General features: G+C 52.4%; 1 protein-coding gene across 20 annotated transcripts in view; it reads right to left on the minus strand.

The window, feature by feature from the left end:
* Positions 1-16,553, minus strand: part of NFASC (neurofascin) — a 179,667-nt gene that overhangs the window by 45,993 nt on the left and 117,121 nt on the right. For 15 of the 20 annotated variants that reach the window (XM_032422252.1, XM_032422253.1, XM_032422256.1 and 12 more), the window contains 7 exons: positions 16,213-16,409; positions 15,624-15,746; positions 13,056-13,226; positions 8,994-9,044; positions 2,893-3,004; positions 2,283-2,467; positions 837-968 (listed from right to left, as the gene is read on the minus strand). In XM_032422252.1, the coding sequence (XP_032278143.1) occupies positions 837-968; positions 2,283-2,467; positions 2,893-3,004; positions 8,994-9,044; positions 13,056-13,226; positions 15,624-15,746; positions 16,213-16,409 (971 nt within the window). The remainder of the gene's footprint in view (positions 1-836; positions 969-2,282; positions 2,468-2,892; positions 3,005-8,993; positions 9,045-13,055; positions 13,227-15,623; positions 15,747-16,212; positions 16,410-16,553) is intronic. The other 5 variants (XM_032422255.1, XM_032422254.1, XM_032422266.1 and 2 more) reach the window with 1 other exon arrangement.

Genomic DNA, 16,553 nt, shown 5'->3' on the forward strand with positions numbered 1-16,553 from the left:
AGGTGTATGGTATTCTCACAGACACCCACAAGGACATTTTATAAAGTAAATGCAACTGGAGAGACTATGATGGGAAAACCTGACTGAGAGCCCTGGCCAGAGGGGCCCTGGAGTCACCTACTCTAGCCAGCGGGCAGGACTCAATTTCCCCACATCTGGGCATACCCAGTAACTGCATCAGTGCATCTCTGCTCTCATAGGGAAGTTCTTCCTTCTATCCAGCCTGGCTCTCATTTTGCCCTCAGCAGAGAGTGGAGCCTGGGTTACTGAGCTCTGTTCTACCTTCCACACCCCACCCCCACTCAGAGGCCGGCTTTTCACAGACCTTGAACTGGGCTGTGTGGTTGTTTAGGGCAGAAAGCAAGATTCAAGAAAAACCCAAGGGAGTTTTATGCTCCCTAAATATGAGAACATAAGCATAGATTTCCTGTTCTCACACACAAATGAGGCAGGTTTCCTGCCTCTTGAGATGTCCAAAGAGCTGGGCTGCTCCAGAAGCACTGGCCAAGGGGCTATTCTTTTTTTTTTTTTTTAAGATTTTATTTATTTGACAGAGAGAGGCACAGCGAGAGAGGGAACACAAGCAGGGGGAGTGGGAGAGGGAGAAGCAGGCTTCCCGCTGAGCAGGGAGCCCGATGTGGGGGCTCGATCCCAGGACTCTGGGATCATGACCTGAGCCGAAGGCAGACGCTTAACGACTGAGCTACCCAGGTGCCCCAAGGGGCTATTCTTTAACCTCATTCTGGTACAACTGGGGCTGGCCCATAGGGATAGGGATCTGGAGCCTCTGACAGGAGACGCAGCAGAGTCAGGTGGGACAATGGCTTGTTACTTACATTGCAGAGGTTCCCCATTTACCATCCACTGGACAGTGGGCTTGGGGTTCCCATTGGCTCGACACACCAGTCTCCCGTCCTCGCCAGGAGCCAGGATAAGGTTCTTGGGTTCGTCCAGCCAGTAGGGAGCAGCTGGAAGACAAGCAGAGTGCAGGCAGCCGAGTTAGATGGCTCGGGGCGGGCAGGAGACAGCAGACCGGCTCCCGCTAGGAAGGCAGGAGCCCGAGTGCCAGCTCCAGGCCCTCTCCAGCTGCCCAGGACTCATCCTCGCGGGATGACTCCGTCCAGCCTGCCTTTGGCTGGCTTGGCACCACGGGGGCTGCCCGCTCTATTTTGAGTTCACAGAACAATAGTTCTAAACTGGGGCTGCTCGTTAGACTCCTCTGAAGAGCTTTTAACAAACATGGACACTGGGGCCCGTCTTAGGCCTACTAAGTCAGAATCCTCAGGGGAGGCTGGGGCAGTGGATGCTTTTAGAGCCCCACAGGTGTCCACGATGGGCACCCAAAGGCAACAGCTGATGCAGTTGGTAAAGAGCACCCGGGGCTGGCCCCTCTGTATTCCGTTGCTATTGCTGTGACATCAGACCATTTAGAAAAAGGCCTCATAGTCATTCTTAGGCATTGGGCTTTGGTTAGAGCAGAGCAGGCTATCCCTTCCAATTGTGAATATGTGGATATGTGGATTTTTTTTTTTTCCTGAGAAGTTCCTATGGATCAGATTCTCAAAGATCTTGATACCCCCAAAAAGGTTAAGAACCCCTGGTTTGAGTGTAGTGCTGAAACCAAAGTCATAAGGTCAATGGAGCATGCTCTTCGAAAGTTCTTGCACTCTTGGTATCAGACCTCATCGTCCCCATCATCTGGTCAGCCCCAGGCTGAGAAGGGACAGGTGTACCCCACCACCCACGGCCGGGACTCATAACGGCACGTGCTCTATTGCCTGCAACAGCTCACATGGGCCATCTGCGCTGCAGAGGGAGGGAAGTGATTTAAAAAAAAAATTTGTGCCATGATAATTCCCCATTTTTAAGAAAGAACCATGCACAAGTACACAGACAGCACAGGGCTAAGACGACACACCGTGAACGGGAATGCAAAATGGAAGAAAGAAAAGGTGCTGCGTGAAATCTGAATGGCCCATGGGGGTACATTCACCTGCGGAGGGAGCCCCAGGCACCACAGAGAAGTGGGGGATGGTCAGGGTGGATCTCCTTCCCCTCATACCCACGGTGCGTGTGCGCGCACACACACACACACACACTCACACACACACACACTCACATCCAGAGGGTGACACTATCCCTGGCAGGTCACCATGGCCACTAACCCGTGTGTTATCGGCTCTCCCCTACTCCCCCTGCCCCTCCCCCACCCACAGAGGGAAAGGTGGTCGTGGCGTGTAGGGCTGGCAAAATCATCATAATGAGAAATACACACAACGTACCCTTTACTCTCACCGAGATCGTGTGCCGGATGCTGCCCATCTTGTTGGAGGCCAGGCAGAAATACTCCCCAGAGTCTTCCTCGGAGACGTTGGTGATACGGAGAGCCTTGTTAAAGTTCTCAAACTTGGCCTTGTCAGATGGGAGGTCCCCACCCTTCTTGTACCACGCGATGTCTGGTGTTGGGCTGGGAGAGAGACCGAGCGGGAAACAGGGATTAGCACCAACTGCGGCCCTGCTCTTCTTCTACAGAGCCCTGGACACCCGGGCGTCCTTGAAGTGTAGGTGCAACCAGAAGGGCACATGTCCTCTGAGAGAGGCCCTCTCCTGTACACAGGGGATGCTTGGCCAGAGAGCCCCGAGGGGCTGCTATAAAGTCACACGGGGTGTGAACACACGTGCGGGACGCCTACCTGTCTCCCCTCCTGGTCTGTTACCCATAAAAGAGACAGCCAGAGTGGGATGGGAATGATGATGCTTTGCAAAGGCCTTGCTAGGGGCTGTCTGTGTCTCTTTTTGCCTCCGCACACTGTGGCAAGAAGAGAGCCTGCGCGAATTCCCAGCCCCATCCTCCCGGGGAGGGACCGGAGTGGGGGTGCAAGCTGTACGTACACCCCGGAGGCGATGCACTCCAGCAAGAGATCCATGCCACGCAGCACCATCTGACTGCTCGCCGTGCCCTGGGGATACATGAAGCTGGGTGTTCTTTCTGCAACTCCTCGCGCTGAAATAGGATAGAAGACGCTCTCATGAGCCTCCTGCCCAGAGCTGACCCAGCTAGGCCCAAGCAGTCAGGCTAGGAAGAAGTGTCATCACGCCCCCTACTTACCCCCTTACCCTCAGAGGCACCAAGTCCCAGACCCTCCCAGCTGAAACCGCCCCCCCACCCAAGGGCCAGGGCATCATTAAGAGAGGTGTGTTAGGAAGCGCGGGGCTCCCCGGCCCCATTGGCACATGTGTGTGAGCAGCTCTAAGATCTGAAAGGATCTGCCAAGAGGAGCCCAGCTTCCTCCCCAGTTCAGTAAACCCCACCTTCCTGGGAAAGGCGGAGGGGGTTGTCTGAGCAGTGAGCGGTTTACTCCCTGAGCATCTTGTGTTGGGACCCCAGAGACCAATGTGGTGGCCCCCCGGGAGGCCGTCTCAGCAGCAGTGGATGAATGAGAAGGCACGTACTGGGGCCACAGGACAGACAACCTGCTCTTTGGGACCCTGGAGACAAGGAGCTGGGATGAAGCCACAGAGACCCAGATGAACAGTCAGAAATGCAGGCAACATTATTAATGGTTTAGCAAAGACATGGAGAGAATGAATGAGCAGAAATGACAGGAAATCACTCTGGGGCCAAGAGCATTCTGCTTCTTCACTAATGACTCGGGAAGGGGGCTGGGAGGAGGGTGTTAATTGGATGTGAGAGACTGGGGGAGGGGGAGTGGAAAGTGGCAGCCGAGATGGGGGAGGTGATCTACAATTCAACTAGGCTGGAGCAGCCACGTCCACAAACAGTGCCATGCATTCAGGGTTTGAAGGCCAGGGTGGCTGTTTGGCTGTGGACGGGGTCATGCAAGTCTGGGCACAGCCCCAGCACGGCGGAGCCCACCTTACCTGCGCCTCACCTCTCCTGGGGAGCTCTTTGCACAGTTCTATGGACATGGGTAAGACGGAAGGGAGAAGAGCAGGGGTTTTCCAACCAGGAACCCCAAAGCAAAGGGAAGCTGGAGGAGACACCCCTGCCCAAAGGTGTAGAGTTATAAACAAGAAGAGTGAAAGCTAGAAGCTGAGTCTACCCAGGGGTGCAGTGGGTCTTAGGCTCAGTTGGAGAAGCGAGAGGAGGAAGGCAGGCAGAGCTGCCAGGAGCTGGGAGCCGTCAGAGATGCCTGGAGTGGGGCAAAGGCATCTTCCTGGCTGGGGGCCATTAACGGGTCCTGGCAGTGAGGACAGGGTGGCAGGGGAACTCTTGTCTCTGTGACACTGGTGTCTCCTAAAAGAGCTTGTTGGACAGGCCGGTGCCTGGCTGGATCAGCAGGGCTCCTGTCTCAGAGGCACTCATCTTCTCTCCATTAGCCATCGGGGAGTGCGTTTCATAGAGCTGGGGTCTATTTTATGCTTTTGTCAGGGGAAGAAATGATGAGACGTACGCGGAGTTAGTGAGGCGGCCGGCACAACGCGTGGCACATACAGCAAGCGTTCCGTGAGTGTTGTGGGATGAATGAATTCAAGGGGAGGAGGGAACAAAAAAGAAGGCGACAGTGTACCCCATGTGTTATTTCTCTTTCTGTAGATGTCCTCATGTGTCCCACCAGCACACACATATACAACAGTGGCTACTGACCGGGTTAATCCATTATGTGGTTAATCGGTTACCGCCTATGACCCTTGTAGCAGCCAGCTCTCAGTACCAAGGAAGCCTGATACCAAAGCAGTAGCTTCCTCCCGCCCGTTATCATGGAATCACCAGAACAGTCCAGATAACACAAGGTCAAGGGAACTATGAGGAGAAGGGTATTTCAGGGCAGGAGGCCCTGGTGTTAGGCTGGTGACTCTGAATGAGTGCTGGGAATGCTGGGACTACGTGGAAGAGGTCCCAGCTCAGCTGGCATACTCCTTCCACGAAGTGATGAAATCTGCAGAAACCAACCTGCGACCCCGTGGACATTTAATTCACACCATAGCAGGCAGCACCTCGAGCACACTTGACCAGCAAAGCACCAAGTATGGGAAGGAGAAAAGAGCTGAGTCTCGCTGTGGGGGCCTTGACATGCTGTTGCTGTGACTATAAAAAGGTTACAGCAATACTTCACTTGTAGGATGTGGGCTAGCAACCATAGAATTATCCCAAAGGAAGAGAAGCTACTGGGAAACAAGCCAAAGTTCAAAAATACAGGGAAGAACATCCTAAAAGTCAGAGGTAATAATCAGGGCCACCATTTGGTGGGCATTCATGAGGGGCCAAGCCTGTGCTAATAGCCCTCTCTAGATATCATAGTCATGCTTAATCCTCACAACAAACCTGGGGGGTACCACCTCCATTTTCAGCAGAGGGAACTGAGGCTCAAGGAAATCCATAGACTTGGCAAGGTCACAAGCCAGTTATGTTTTGGATTCTGGACCATTTGGCACCAAAGCGTGTACTCTGATAGTTATACTATCTCGCCTCTTTAAAGATGGCTACCCCATCTGTCCCTCCTTCTGACAGTCAGCTTTGGGAGCATCAAACCAAAGAAAACCCAAATCCAAGGGTAAAAGAGGTGAAGGAAAAAGGCATAGTATCTTGTTGAGCTGCTCTGGTGAACCTCTTCCACTAGGCTAAGATCTCATCCCTCCCTGGTTTCTAAGGCCCAAGCTGGAGAGAGAAGCTGGGCTGGGAATTAAGAGGTTCCAAAGGCATTTCAACTGGATTCTTAAGGCCATGGAAAGCTTGAAGAGGAGTCAGGGTGACACGTGGTTTCATTAAGGGATGAGAAGCTGAACCCAAAGGGGAGGTTATGAGGAACTGTGGTCAGCTGCAGCAGGAGGGATTTACATGAAAATTGATGAAGGACAATCCAGCTGGTGGCTTTGGGGGCCACTGCCCCCAAGGGAAGGTGGCTAATTTCTTTCCCTGGAGTAGGAGATGCAGGAAGAATCTCCAAGACAAAGGTGATTACTCTCTAGGACTCTGCATGGTAGAGGATGACAGTCTCCTAGGGTCATATGATCTCACCCATCCTCTTAGAGATGGGGATTCAGCCTGTCCAGCCTCATGATGCTGCTCTTATTCTCCCTGATCTTCAGGGCTGGGGTTGGACCTAATATCAGATCAAACTCAGAACCCAGACACCAAAGCTCACGTCAGTGGATTCAGGAAGAGCTTCCCACGTGGGCCCCTCTGACCTCTAGCCCAAGGACTGTCTGTCCTTTCCTGCTCTCCCTGGCTCATGGGTGGGATCATGGGTTTCCAGGGGAATCTGGGCAGCAGGGAGACATCAAGATATGACACTGCCTCAGCCACCTTGGCTTTAAAGGGCCAATGAAAAAATGTCTTAATCAACTCCTATGAGAGGAAAGGTCAAGATTGCTGAAAACCTGAGTTTTCTGTTAAGCACTGTGGGTTAGTGGAAGAGAGTCCAATGCATCAGATGTATCTGAGAACCTTTTCCAAAAACAGCTTTTAGGGGCAGCTGGATCCCACATTTGCTGCTTTCCATTCTCAGAATTAAGAACTGGGGTTGGATCTGTGGCATCTCATTCACCTCTCTGGCTCCAGGAATGGCTGACGAAACAAACAATCCCAGAAGATAAGAAAAACTCTCTGTCTAGTAACATTTGATACCCTCCACTGTCAGGAAATCTCTCCCATAAGTCTAACCCCAATCCCTCATGCAATAGTTGGAGCTTTTTTCTGATCCAGGTCTCAGTAGAGCTGAGGATCTGAATAGCTTTCATTTCTCTAATCTGCCCTAAAATCCCTCTCTCCATAGTAATTTCTTCCCATAATGGTGCTCGCTGAACCCCTTGGCTTCTCTTCAAGTTCTCTGTGTCCAACTTAACTTCAGTCAACACTAAACCATTCCCTTCAATACCAATACTGTAGTAACACGTACTAATCATTGATGTGTCTGACACCATGCTAGCGACCAGGTGCACATTATCCTGGTTATTCTTCATGACAACCCTACGGGGCAGGTCATATACCTATTTTACAGATGAGGAGATTAAGGTTTTCACACACTAAATGACTTGCCCAAGGTCACTCAGAAGCCTGCATTTAATTCGAGGCTGTCCACCTCAGAGTGCCCACTCTTCTCTTCCTTGTTTCCTTGCTGGGTGAATTCTACGTGGCAAGCTACAGTCTCAGACCAGCTGCCCCCTGCCACTCAGCAGGTCAGGGGACATCTGGCATAGGTTCAAAGGATACTAAACCACTGGAGAAATCACTAGAACAAAGTGTAGTTATGGGGTGGCCCTATCGCTACAAGAGACATGCCATATTTCAAAGCCAAGCAGACGGATGCACTGGGCATTTTTCACTGCCTTGTGTCTCAATGTCCAGCCCCGTACTCAGAAAAGACCTTATCTTCCTTCCTTCTCACTTTCTGTTTCTTTCTAGAAGCATTCAACCTAGCTGCCCTTTGTTCAGCATGTGTCTCACTTTGACTTTATATCCCTTCCAGCTGGCTTCATGCTTGGGTCAGCCACATTCATTCTACCCTGGATCGAGGAGAAGGGGTTCTTGTGAGTTCTTGTGAGTTCTTGCGAGCTTTGCTGGATTTTATAGCCCTGGATGGTTCTTAGAACTCCCACGCATTCACTTGTAATCACATCTACCACTGGCCACAAAGTTTAAGTGGCTGGAATCACTCAAATTTATCCCATTGAGAAAACAATTCTACATGCTTGTTCCCCTGAATGGTTTATCTAACACAAAGGAGGCGCTTGGACCAGATGGTCTCTAAGGGACCTTCTGGCTCTGATATACTCTAGCTTCAAGAATACTTCCATAATAGATTACCTGAAATCCAATTTAGAGAAAGGCACATTCCACACCAATGCTCTGGGGCTCTTGACACAATGGTGGTTGGCCCCATTATTTTGAAAACAAACAACGCCCCTGAATCCAACAAAGATCCCCTGCCTCCTTGGGCAGTAAATCTCTTTGGCAGAATCTCAGTGTGGCTCTAGGGGCTTGATGCCAAGTTAGAGCCTTTGCCTCTCTCTGGGGCTCTCCCTCCCTCTTCCCCTCCCCCACCCCAGACACCGATCATTGTTTATATTAGCACATCACAATGCAGACACTTCCTATCTATTGGAGGCCACAATGCTGGCCCTGGGGACCTGCAGCCTCAGCTTCCGAGGCATAACTGATGATGGGGGCCAGCTGCCTCGCCAAAGCCAGCAAATGACTGTTCCCTCTGGCTGCTCAAGGAAAACAAGACATTCTTGAGCCGTGGTGGGGGGGCAGGGACTCAGGTGTGGAATAGCCAATTACTCTACTCATCAGCTGAGCAACCAGTTGTGCGATGAGTTAGAAATATGCCTCATGGAAACTGTTCCAAGTGTGTGGACAGCTGCGCACTGGATTTGTACACGCCGCCGGAGGAGAGAAGCAGCCCAGGCAACAGAGACCAGGCATGGCCCACCTGCATTTATACTTACCTTCAAAGAGAACTCAGAGCTGGACTCTTACTCATTTTTCCCAGAGGGATTTTAAAGAGACATGGGGCCGGTGAAATGGTACCCCCAGTAACTAAGGCTAGATTACAAGGTAGGCAGGTCACATCCAGACATGTACAGGTTAACTAATTATATCACAAAGCTCTCTGCATCCTTTAAACCGCTAACAGGAACCAGACTCCCTGCTTCTTCCTCACTGTGTGGACTCCCCTCTCCTCAGATATTCTCCATCCATCCACCACAGATTCCTACGTTTCTACAGGACCCTCCAAGAAGCTCTTTCGGAGTCCTACCCTAGTCTGACCAACCTGTCCAGATTTCAGCAACTGGCGGCTTGCCTGTTCCCAGAAACCGGAGCACCACGTGAGCTACCTCAAACTCCCACACTGGCCACACCGTCCTCCCGGAGAGCAGTGTCCGGAAGGGGGCCCCTTGGCACCCTGGTCTGGCCGACTGTCAGCCCTGCCACCCAGCATGAGTTAATGAGACACGGTATCAGTCAAGTTAGGCAAACTGGGGTTAGGACAGGCAAGGTTACTCCCAAGGTTACCGCGGCGACTCACCACTATACATGTCAGGGTGGTTTCTTAAGGACGAGTCATTATAGGGGTTGTCTGCAATAAACAAAAGAGGGTGAGCAAACAGGAGGCCACGGACAGCTCATGGAGGCATAAACAGGGAGAGAACAACAGAAATGCAAAGCCGCAGAAAACAACCGGGGATTTTGCAAAGGAAAGACACAGCATATTTGGAAAGGAAATGTGCTTGGTGAAGAACAAGCAACATAAAACAGCCCAAAAAAGGGAAGAAAAGGTTAAATCCTGCAAAAGAAGGCAATAATAAAAGAAATTTCTTTTTAATGAAAGAAATTAGGCTTGACCTTTAATGGCTTGATCCTACTGTATTTCAAACAAATGAAATAAGGATTAGTGGCATCCCGTAGCCGTCTTTTGAACAACTTCCCATCAAAATCCTCAGTTCCCAGGACTCTGGATCAGGCCAGCTCCCGGGGCAGCTAAAGAGAAAGGAGTGTGAGTGAGCCCTGAGGAAAAGAGCAAAGCCCTCCCTGGGCAGAAGCTAAGGTGCAAAGGTGGGAGGTCAGTGAGAGAAGACAGTCCAAGAGATATAGTTCATCAGCTGAGAGAGAGGGACAGAGGGACCCTTGGCAAGCGCCCCCGCCCCCCCCCACCTGACCAGTGGGCACCACCCTGGTCTCTGAGATGTCTCTGGTGGAAAGAGCGTATGGACTAAGCCGGAGATTCCGAGCTCCTAGACTGGCTTGGGCTGAAGTCATTCCTTAAGTAGCAGACGGGTGCCTTTGGTTCCAATGTTAGGTAATTAAGACCGCTGGGCATTTAATCCTCAGTGAAAGACGTTTTGGAATAGGGCACTTAAGCCTGCCAAGGCTAGGCTTTTCATTCTTCTACCGCCATCCCCGTCCAGCTACTGGGTTCAAGTTTTGATGGTACCCACAGCGGGTGGGGGGCGGTACAGCTGGCTAGAAGCCAAGCAGACAGCCTTGAGAAGCCGACCTGGTCCAAGCAAGCGCCTGAGGGAGGCGAGGTGCTGTGCCAGAATATTTGCATATTTGAAGACAGATCAACTCCTGTTAAAACGGATTGCAGAGGCTGTGCGCACTCTTTGCTGGGACCCGTATTGCTTCCCAAATGTGCTTAAAGCCTGGTAGGGAGATTTGCATTATTCAGAACTATCCCTTAAGATGGGGTATGTTGTAAGACCGAGCCTGTTTGGGAAGTCAGCTTGGGTTTGTCTGCTGCTAGGGGTGGGAACCAACCTGCAGTGGAATGGAGAGGCAGGGTGGCAGAAGGGACGAGGGGCTGAGGACGCACTCAGGAGGGGACATCCCTCTCTGTGGGGAGGACAGGGGCACACAGCTTAAAGGGCCCTGGCTTCATGCTCCTAAGCTCCCATGCCACCAGGTGAAATAGAACTGCTCTCTTTCCAGAGAAGTGACCCAAGTTTGGAACTGATCTTACGGTTTGTGGATTCTGCAGCACATCTGAGCAATTCAGGGAGACTTTCTGACTCCTAAGAGTGCCACTTAGATAGCAGACATTAGGAGGAAGCAGGGTTAGTGCTCCATGGTCTGCCTCAGGAGAGACTCCTTCTCCCTCACCATGGTCACCAAAGGGACCTGTTCTGGCATGGGCAAAGTGGGACAGGCACATCACCTCTCTGTGAGGCTGACTCCACTGTTTGTCTTTGACTGCATCCCAAAACAAATTTTAAAAATGGTTTCAGATCGCCCAGCGTTTTGTATTAGATATCTTTCCCCCCGGCCCTTCCTTAAATGTAGGTAACGCACAATCAGCCATGATGAGATTGGTGTCTTCTCCTAAGGGGCAAACTGTGACGGAAACGCGCAGTGAGGAGAGACTTGGAAGCTGTCCCAGCTTGGCTGTTTTTCCTCCCACCCCCAGACCTGGTTCTGAAGGTACAAGAAAGAGCCTGTGTCCTCTCCAGGCAGGAAAGCAAAGAGAGCACAACTGTGCTATTTTAAGCAACTGTACCCAATTCTGGGCTGGCTCAGATGCCCAGAACTTGCTCCTGGCCAAAGCTGCCCCTGGGAGAACTCCAGGAAGCAGACAGGGCTCTGTTCCCATCACCTGGGGGGGTTCTTGGCATTTGGTGGAAAGCGTTTTCAGTGGAGTAGGGGACCCAGAAATGAGGCAGAAACAAATAGCCCTTACCTCCTCTGGTAGACAAAAGGATGTTTCTGGAAAGCCCGACTTCTAAATGTTGCTGAAAATCTCTCACTGCCTAATTCCACAGAGAAAGGCTCTTTAGCACCTCCACCTCCCTGCCTCTACCCTGTGTGACCTTGAGGGCCTCTGCCCAGGACCGCAGAAGGTCACCTGACTCAGTCCCCAAACAGGAGTCTGACTTTAAGCATCACACTGGGCAGGCAGAGGAAGCCAGGTGATGGCACTGAGGACCATCCAGGGATTGGCTCAGTGAGCATCCTGCTCGATGCTCCCGCCGCCTTCACTGCCCCATGCTGTCACCCTGTCCTGGCTCCGGAGGCCACTCTGAGGTCCTGGGCAGACCACACTGTCCTCTGCAGCTCAGCCAGCTGGCCGGGGATCCCTCCTGACGTGTACTGAGACACTCCAGACAACCCAACTTTCTTCTCCAAGGGTCCCCTCTGGGCCTGGGTCTGGAATAGGAAGGCTAGCGAGGGGGCAGCAAAGTAGACTGAGGCTGGGTCTACTGCCAGGAGCATGCGGGGGCTTATCCCGGGTTTTCCAGCCATCCTGTTGGTCAGCAAACTGTGGGCAGCCCGACTCCAACTCGGAACAGTGTGTGGGGAGCTGCAGGAGCGGGGGTGCTGGAGGAGGGTAGATGGGGTTCCGAGAGAGAGAGAGAAGATGAGAGGCGGAAAGAGGCAAGGAAGAAGGTGGGAGGGAAATAGAGAGGAAGGGAGTGAGAAAGCAAAGAGAAGACAATGAAAAGGAGAAGAAGAACTCCCACACAGGAGAAGGAGAACAAGAAGGAAGCTGCTTCTTGTGGGTCCACCTCAATGCCGGGTGGAGACAGAGTGTGGGGCTGGGGTTCTCGGCACCACCTGCTTCCATCACTGGCAGGGGCAGCTGAGGAAAGAAGACCAGGCCCTCAGCTGTCCTGAGTGAGGAGCAAGCTCCCTTGGCCTCTCCCCGACGCCCCCCGAGAGGCGCGTGGGCTCGGGGAAGCTGGGGTTCAGGCCCTCTTCTCCAACCCGGGGCAGCTGTCAGCACCCACATAAGGCCCTTTGCTTGGCTTCCCCCACAACCACCACTGTCCCCGGTGTGGAAAACAGCATCCACAGCTGAGTCACACAGACCAAGGTCTTTTGGGGGTGGGGGGCTCCTCTATAGAAGGCCTGTTACAAATCCACGGTGCAGACGAACACAGCCCCTTGGAAATCAATGTCCTAGGCAGGCTGAGGACGTGCAGCCAGAGCTCCAGGCCGGTGGGGCCCCGGCAAGAAGCGTGTCTGGGAACTGACTACTCGCTTCTCTCCTCTGCGGGGCCACCCACGCTATCCTGGGTCAGGCAATGCTGACCCATTTGGTACCAGCCAAACAGAGTACGGAAATAAGAATGAAAACAAATAAAACAAGAACATAGATCTCCAGCTTGCAAATGTAGTCATCCCATGTGGTCTGGCATCAAACACAGTTCGTGTTGGGGTCCCTGCTAAAGCGGATATTCTGTCCTGTGGCTTTGTTTCTAGAAGTACAGACTACCAAGCAGGGACTAGATGACCACTCAAAGCAGTGCTGCTGTGTGTCCCGAGCACCCGGAGAGCAGAGGGAGGACACGGAGGCCAGGGCGGTGGAGGCAGGCTCGGGCTGGGCTGGGGATGGCTGCCCTGTGGGCCAGGTGATTCGGACTGCCTCAGAAGCTTGAGAGGCATTGACTCAGAGTAGGACTGAGTTTAGCAAGGCTTCAGAATCAAGCGAGGTGGTTTCAGAGCCGCTGAACGAGCTCAGGCCTCATAAGCTGGAAGGATTTCTGGGTCAGCCTCGGGGACAAGGCTTCCCCAGACCCAGGTACCTGGGGCTCCTCGGGCTCCGTGGGCTTCCGCCCCTGGCTCCCAGCCCCGGGCCGGGACCTGCACTTACTGGTGAGGACCTTGAGGGTGAAGGCATTCTTCTGCTGGATGGTGTGCGTGAAGTGGAAGCGCGCGTTGCAGCTGTAGTCTGTCTGCATGTCCTGCAGCATCACGTTAGAGAAATACAGGTCGCCGTTATGGCCCTGAGAGACGCGCTTGTCTTGAGTGATGGGCTCCATGGCTGTAAGGAAGCAGAGGCACAGATGGAGATTAGCGGTCACAGTAACAGGAGTGACGGTCGTGATTGGTCTGGCGACTGAGCACCAACAGAGGGCCGGGTGGGGCCAGGAGTAGAACATGATTTCCTCTCATCCTCTCAACTCTGAAGGAGGGCTTATTCCCATTTTACAGATAAGAAAGCAGTGGATTTAACTTGTCCTGGGTTGCAAAAGCAGTGAGAGAACAGGAGGATTTAGATTCGGACCCGCCTGCCCACCACGCCCATGCTCCGGGACCAGACTTTTCTAGCTCCTGTTTGCATCACACAAGCTCCGACTGGCCCTGAACCAGAGGGAGGGAACACAATCCTTCAGATGCTCCCCAAGTCAGGAGTCAAATTCACTTGTTTTCTTTTTTAAGCCCTCACTCCCACCAGGAAAGGGAAAAGCACTGCCAATTATAATTGTAAGATACATACTAATCAATGATGCACACCATCAATTTTAGGACGCTTTCTACTTTTAGAGATGTTAAAAGATGAAAATGGTGTTTTTTAGAATTAATGACATCATGGGAGTGGCAGTGGATGCAGACTACATTATCTACGATTTTTGAAGCATCAGATGTCAATTCAAATGACCACGTCTGCAGGTTATTCGACTTGTAAAAGCATATTTGTCAGGCTGACTATTCATTGCTAACTCCTTCCCATCCCCCACAATGGTTTATTAAGTCACCATTTCATAAAGTGCAAAGTTAATGATGCCATCTTTCTAATGAGGGGCTGGGCAGTTCTTCAAATGACTTATTATCAAAGATGTCCTGCAGGCCTACTGTGTGCCAGGCACTGTGCCCGGGATTGGTGAAAGAGAAATGAGTAAGACAGTTCCTGCCCTCAAGGAGCCTTTGGCCTAGAAGAGGCGGTAGATAAAGAAATCGTTGCTATGCAGTGTGGTGAGTGGGAAGGGGATGAGCTGAGAGGAGGAGCACCGAGTCCCTGCCAGGGGGCCCTGAGCTCTACGTTGGAGGCTTCATGACACCAGGCAGAAGAGACAGGGGCCCTAGGAGGTTTCCAAGCAGCAGGAACAGTGGGTGCTAAAAGTTAAGAGCACGCAGCCGGGGCAGGGGTAGGAGAAAGGCCAGGGAGGCAGAGGGAACTAGATCAGGAAGGGAAAGGAGTGTGGACTTTGTCCGAGGTGATGGAGGAGCCAGTAAACGGCGGGGAGCATATGAATGAAACGATCAGATGTATGTTTTTAGAAAGACCGGGGAGACCAGTTATGGATGATTACTGCCACCTAGGGAAAAGCTGATGGTGGCCTACACTGGGGAGATGCCAGTGATGATGGAAAGAGGAGGGGCATGAGATCTGCTCAGGACGCAGCATGGACATAAGCTGGTGACAGGTGTGATGCAGGGACGAGAGAGTCTGAAGAGTTAGCAAATCAACCAACATTCCAGCCTGTGGCCAGGCAGCCCTTCCCACGCACTTGCACTGAGATGACAAAGAGAGAGACAATGGGTGAGCACAAAGCCGCACTCTCTCTGCAAAACAGCTCACAACCCTGCCTCTTTTGGAAACAGGCTGGTAAAAACTCAGGGATGGACGGATGATTGATGCTAAGCAGCAGGCAGATCTATAGATTGACCGATGGATGGATAGACCAGAGGTGGGGGTGGGGGCGGGGGGCAGGTATGGAGGAGGGGGAGGGGAAGCCAGGAATACACAGACAGCTAGCAATGCTCTAGGCCCCTTTATAACACGCCCCCATTTACTTTAATTGAAAACAGGAAGAAACTGAGGTCCAGAGTGGTTAAATTAATCTCCAAATGTCCAAAATGAAACAGGACAAGCTCTCAGTGATGATACTCTGTCCCCCTGCTACAAACATCCTGTCTCCCTGTCGCTCCTTCATCAAAGGTTTCATTCCTGTGCCCCTCTGTCCTAGAAAGGCAGCACTTAGTAAATCCAGACGGACCAAAGATTGAAAGGAGGCTTGGTGTCAACCTGCCTTCCTCCTCTTTTCTTTTCTCTTCCTCTTCTTCTTCATCATCACAAATATTACTCAGCTCTTATTGCGCGTCTGGTTCTGTTATAAGCACTTTGGATGTATTAACTCTTTGATCCTTACAATGATCCTATTAGATAAGTACAATTATTAGCCCTATTTTTTTCCAGAAAAGCAAACTGAGGCCCAGAGATGTTAAACAACTTGCTCAGGATCACACAGCTAAGAGCAGCTGGGCTAGGAAATGAGCCTGAGCCACCTCTCGATGTGTTCTCAGCCATGTGGCCCCATTACACCTGCTTCTCACAAGTCAACGTCTTCCAACCTTGGGCAAGGCCCTCCTAACTAGTACACCGGCCCCACTCCCTAAGATGAAAGCAGAAATCGAACACCGGGCCCCCAAGACTTACAGCTGCTCATCCAGAAGATGACTGGGGATGGAAGTCCGGGCGGGGGGTTGCACTGGAGCGTCAAGGGAGCGCCTTCTTGAACCACGACAGGGTCTAGGTTTTCCTTGGGCCACAGGGGAGACTCTGGGGAGAATCAGACGGAAGATCATGAAGTGAGGGTGATGGAGGGCAAGGAGCAAGGAGCTCGGCTACAGGCAGGCATACAAGGAGGAAAGGCAGAAGGGCAAACAAGAGAACAAGGGAGCGGGCGGAGAGGGCCCGTGAGTCAGGCCAGGTGCGGCAAGAGAGGAGAGGCCTTCTGTCTAAAGAGATACACCTCTCCAAAGGCTCCTCTCCTTCCTCTCCTCCCGTGCCCAGAGTGCCAGTGCAGTTGTTCAAGACTCTGGCTTGGAAGCCTCCTTTCCAAGGAATCTTTTTGAGCAGGGCGAGGTGTACTCCTGCTCAGGGGCAGGAAAGCAAGCAGGTTATGCAGGGCACCAAGGCACCCATTGGCCAAGGACAGGGGTGGCCCTTCTGGAATGATCCTCCATGCCCCCCCGCCCCATGCACCCAGGAGCAAGGCATGCCAGTCCCACCGTGTGCTACTCACTGGACACCTGCAGACGGATCCTATTGGATAAGGCTGTGCCAAATTTGTTGCGGGCGAAGCACTGGTATTCCCCCTCATATTCCTCGGGCCGCCCCCCACTGCGGAAGTCGATCACCAGGGTCCCAGATCGCCTCCTCATTGACACTCGGGGGTCCTTGGCAATGTTGAAGAACCTGCTGTTTCGAGTCCAGTGGAAGCTGTGGGCAGTGGGGGGGAGGGGGGAGAAGCAGGGGCAATAAGGAGGAACACGGTGGGCTCTGGGTTCCAGGCAAGAACCTCAGGGCCCTGGTCCCTGGCCCAGTCCCATAACCACACCTCCATACCACCCTGGTTAAGTGGCA

This window comes from Phoca vitulina, unplaced genomic scaffold, assembly GCF_004348235.1.
Source record: "Phoca vitulina isolate PV1807 unplaced genomic scaffold, GSC_HSeal_1.0 scaffold26, whole genome shotgun sequence".
Lineage (NCBI taxonomy): Eukaryota > Metazoa > Chordata > Mammalia > Carnivora > Phocidae > Phoca > Phoca vitulina.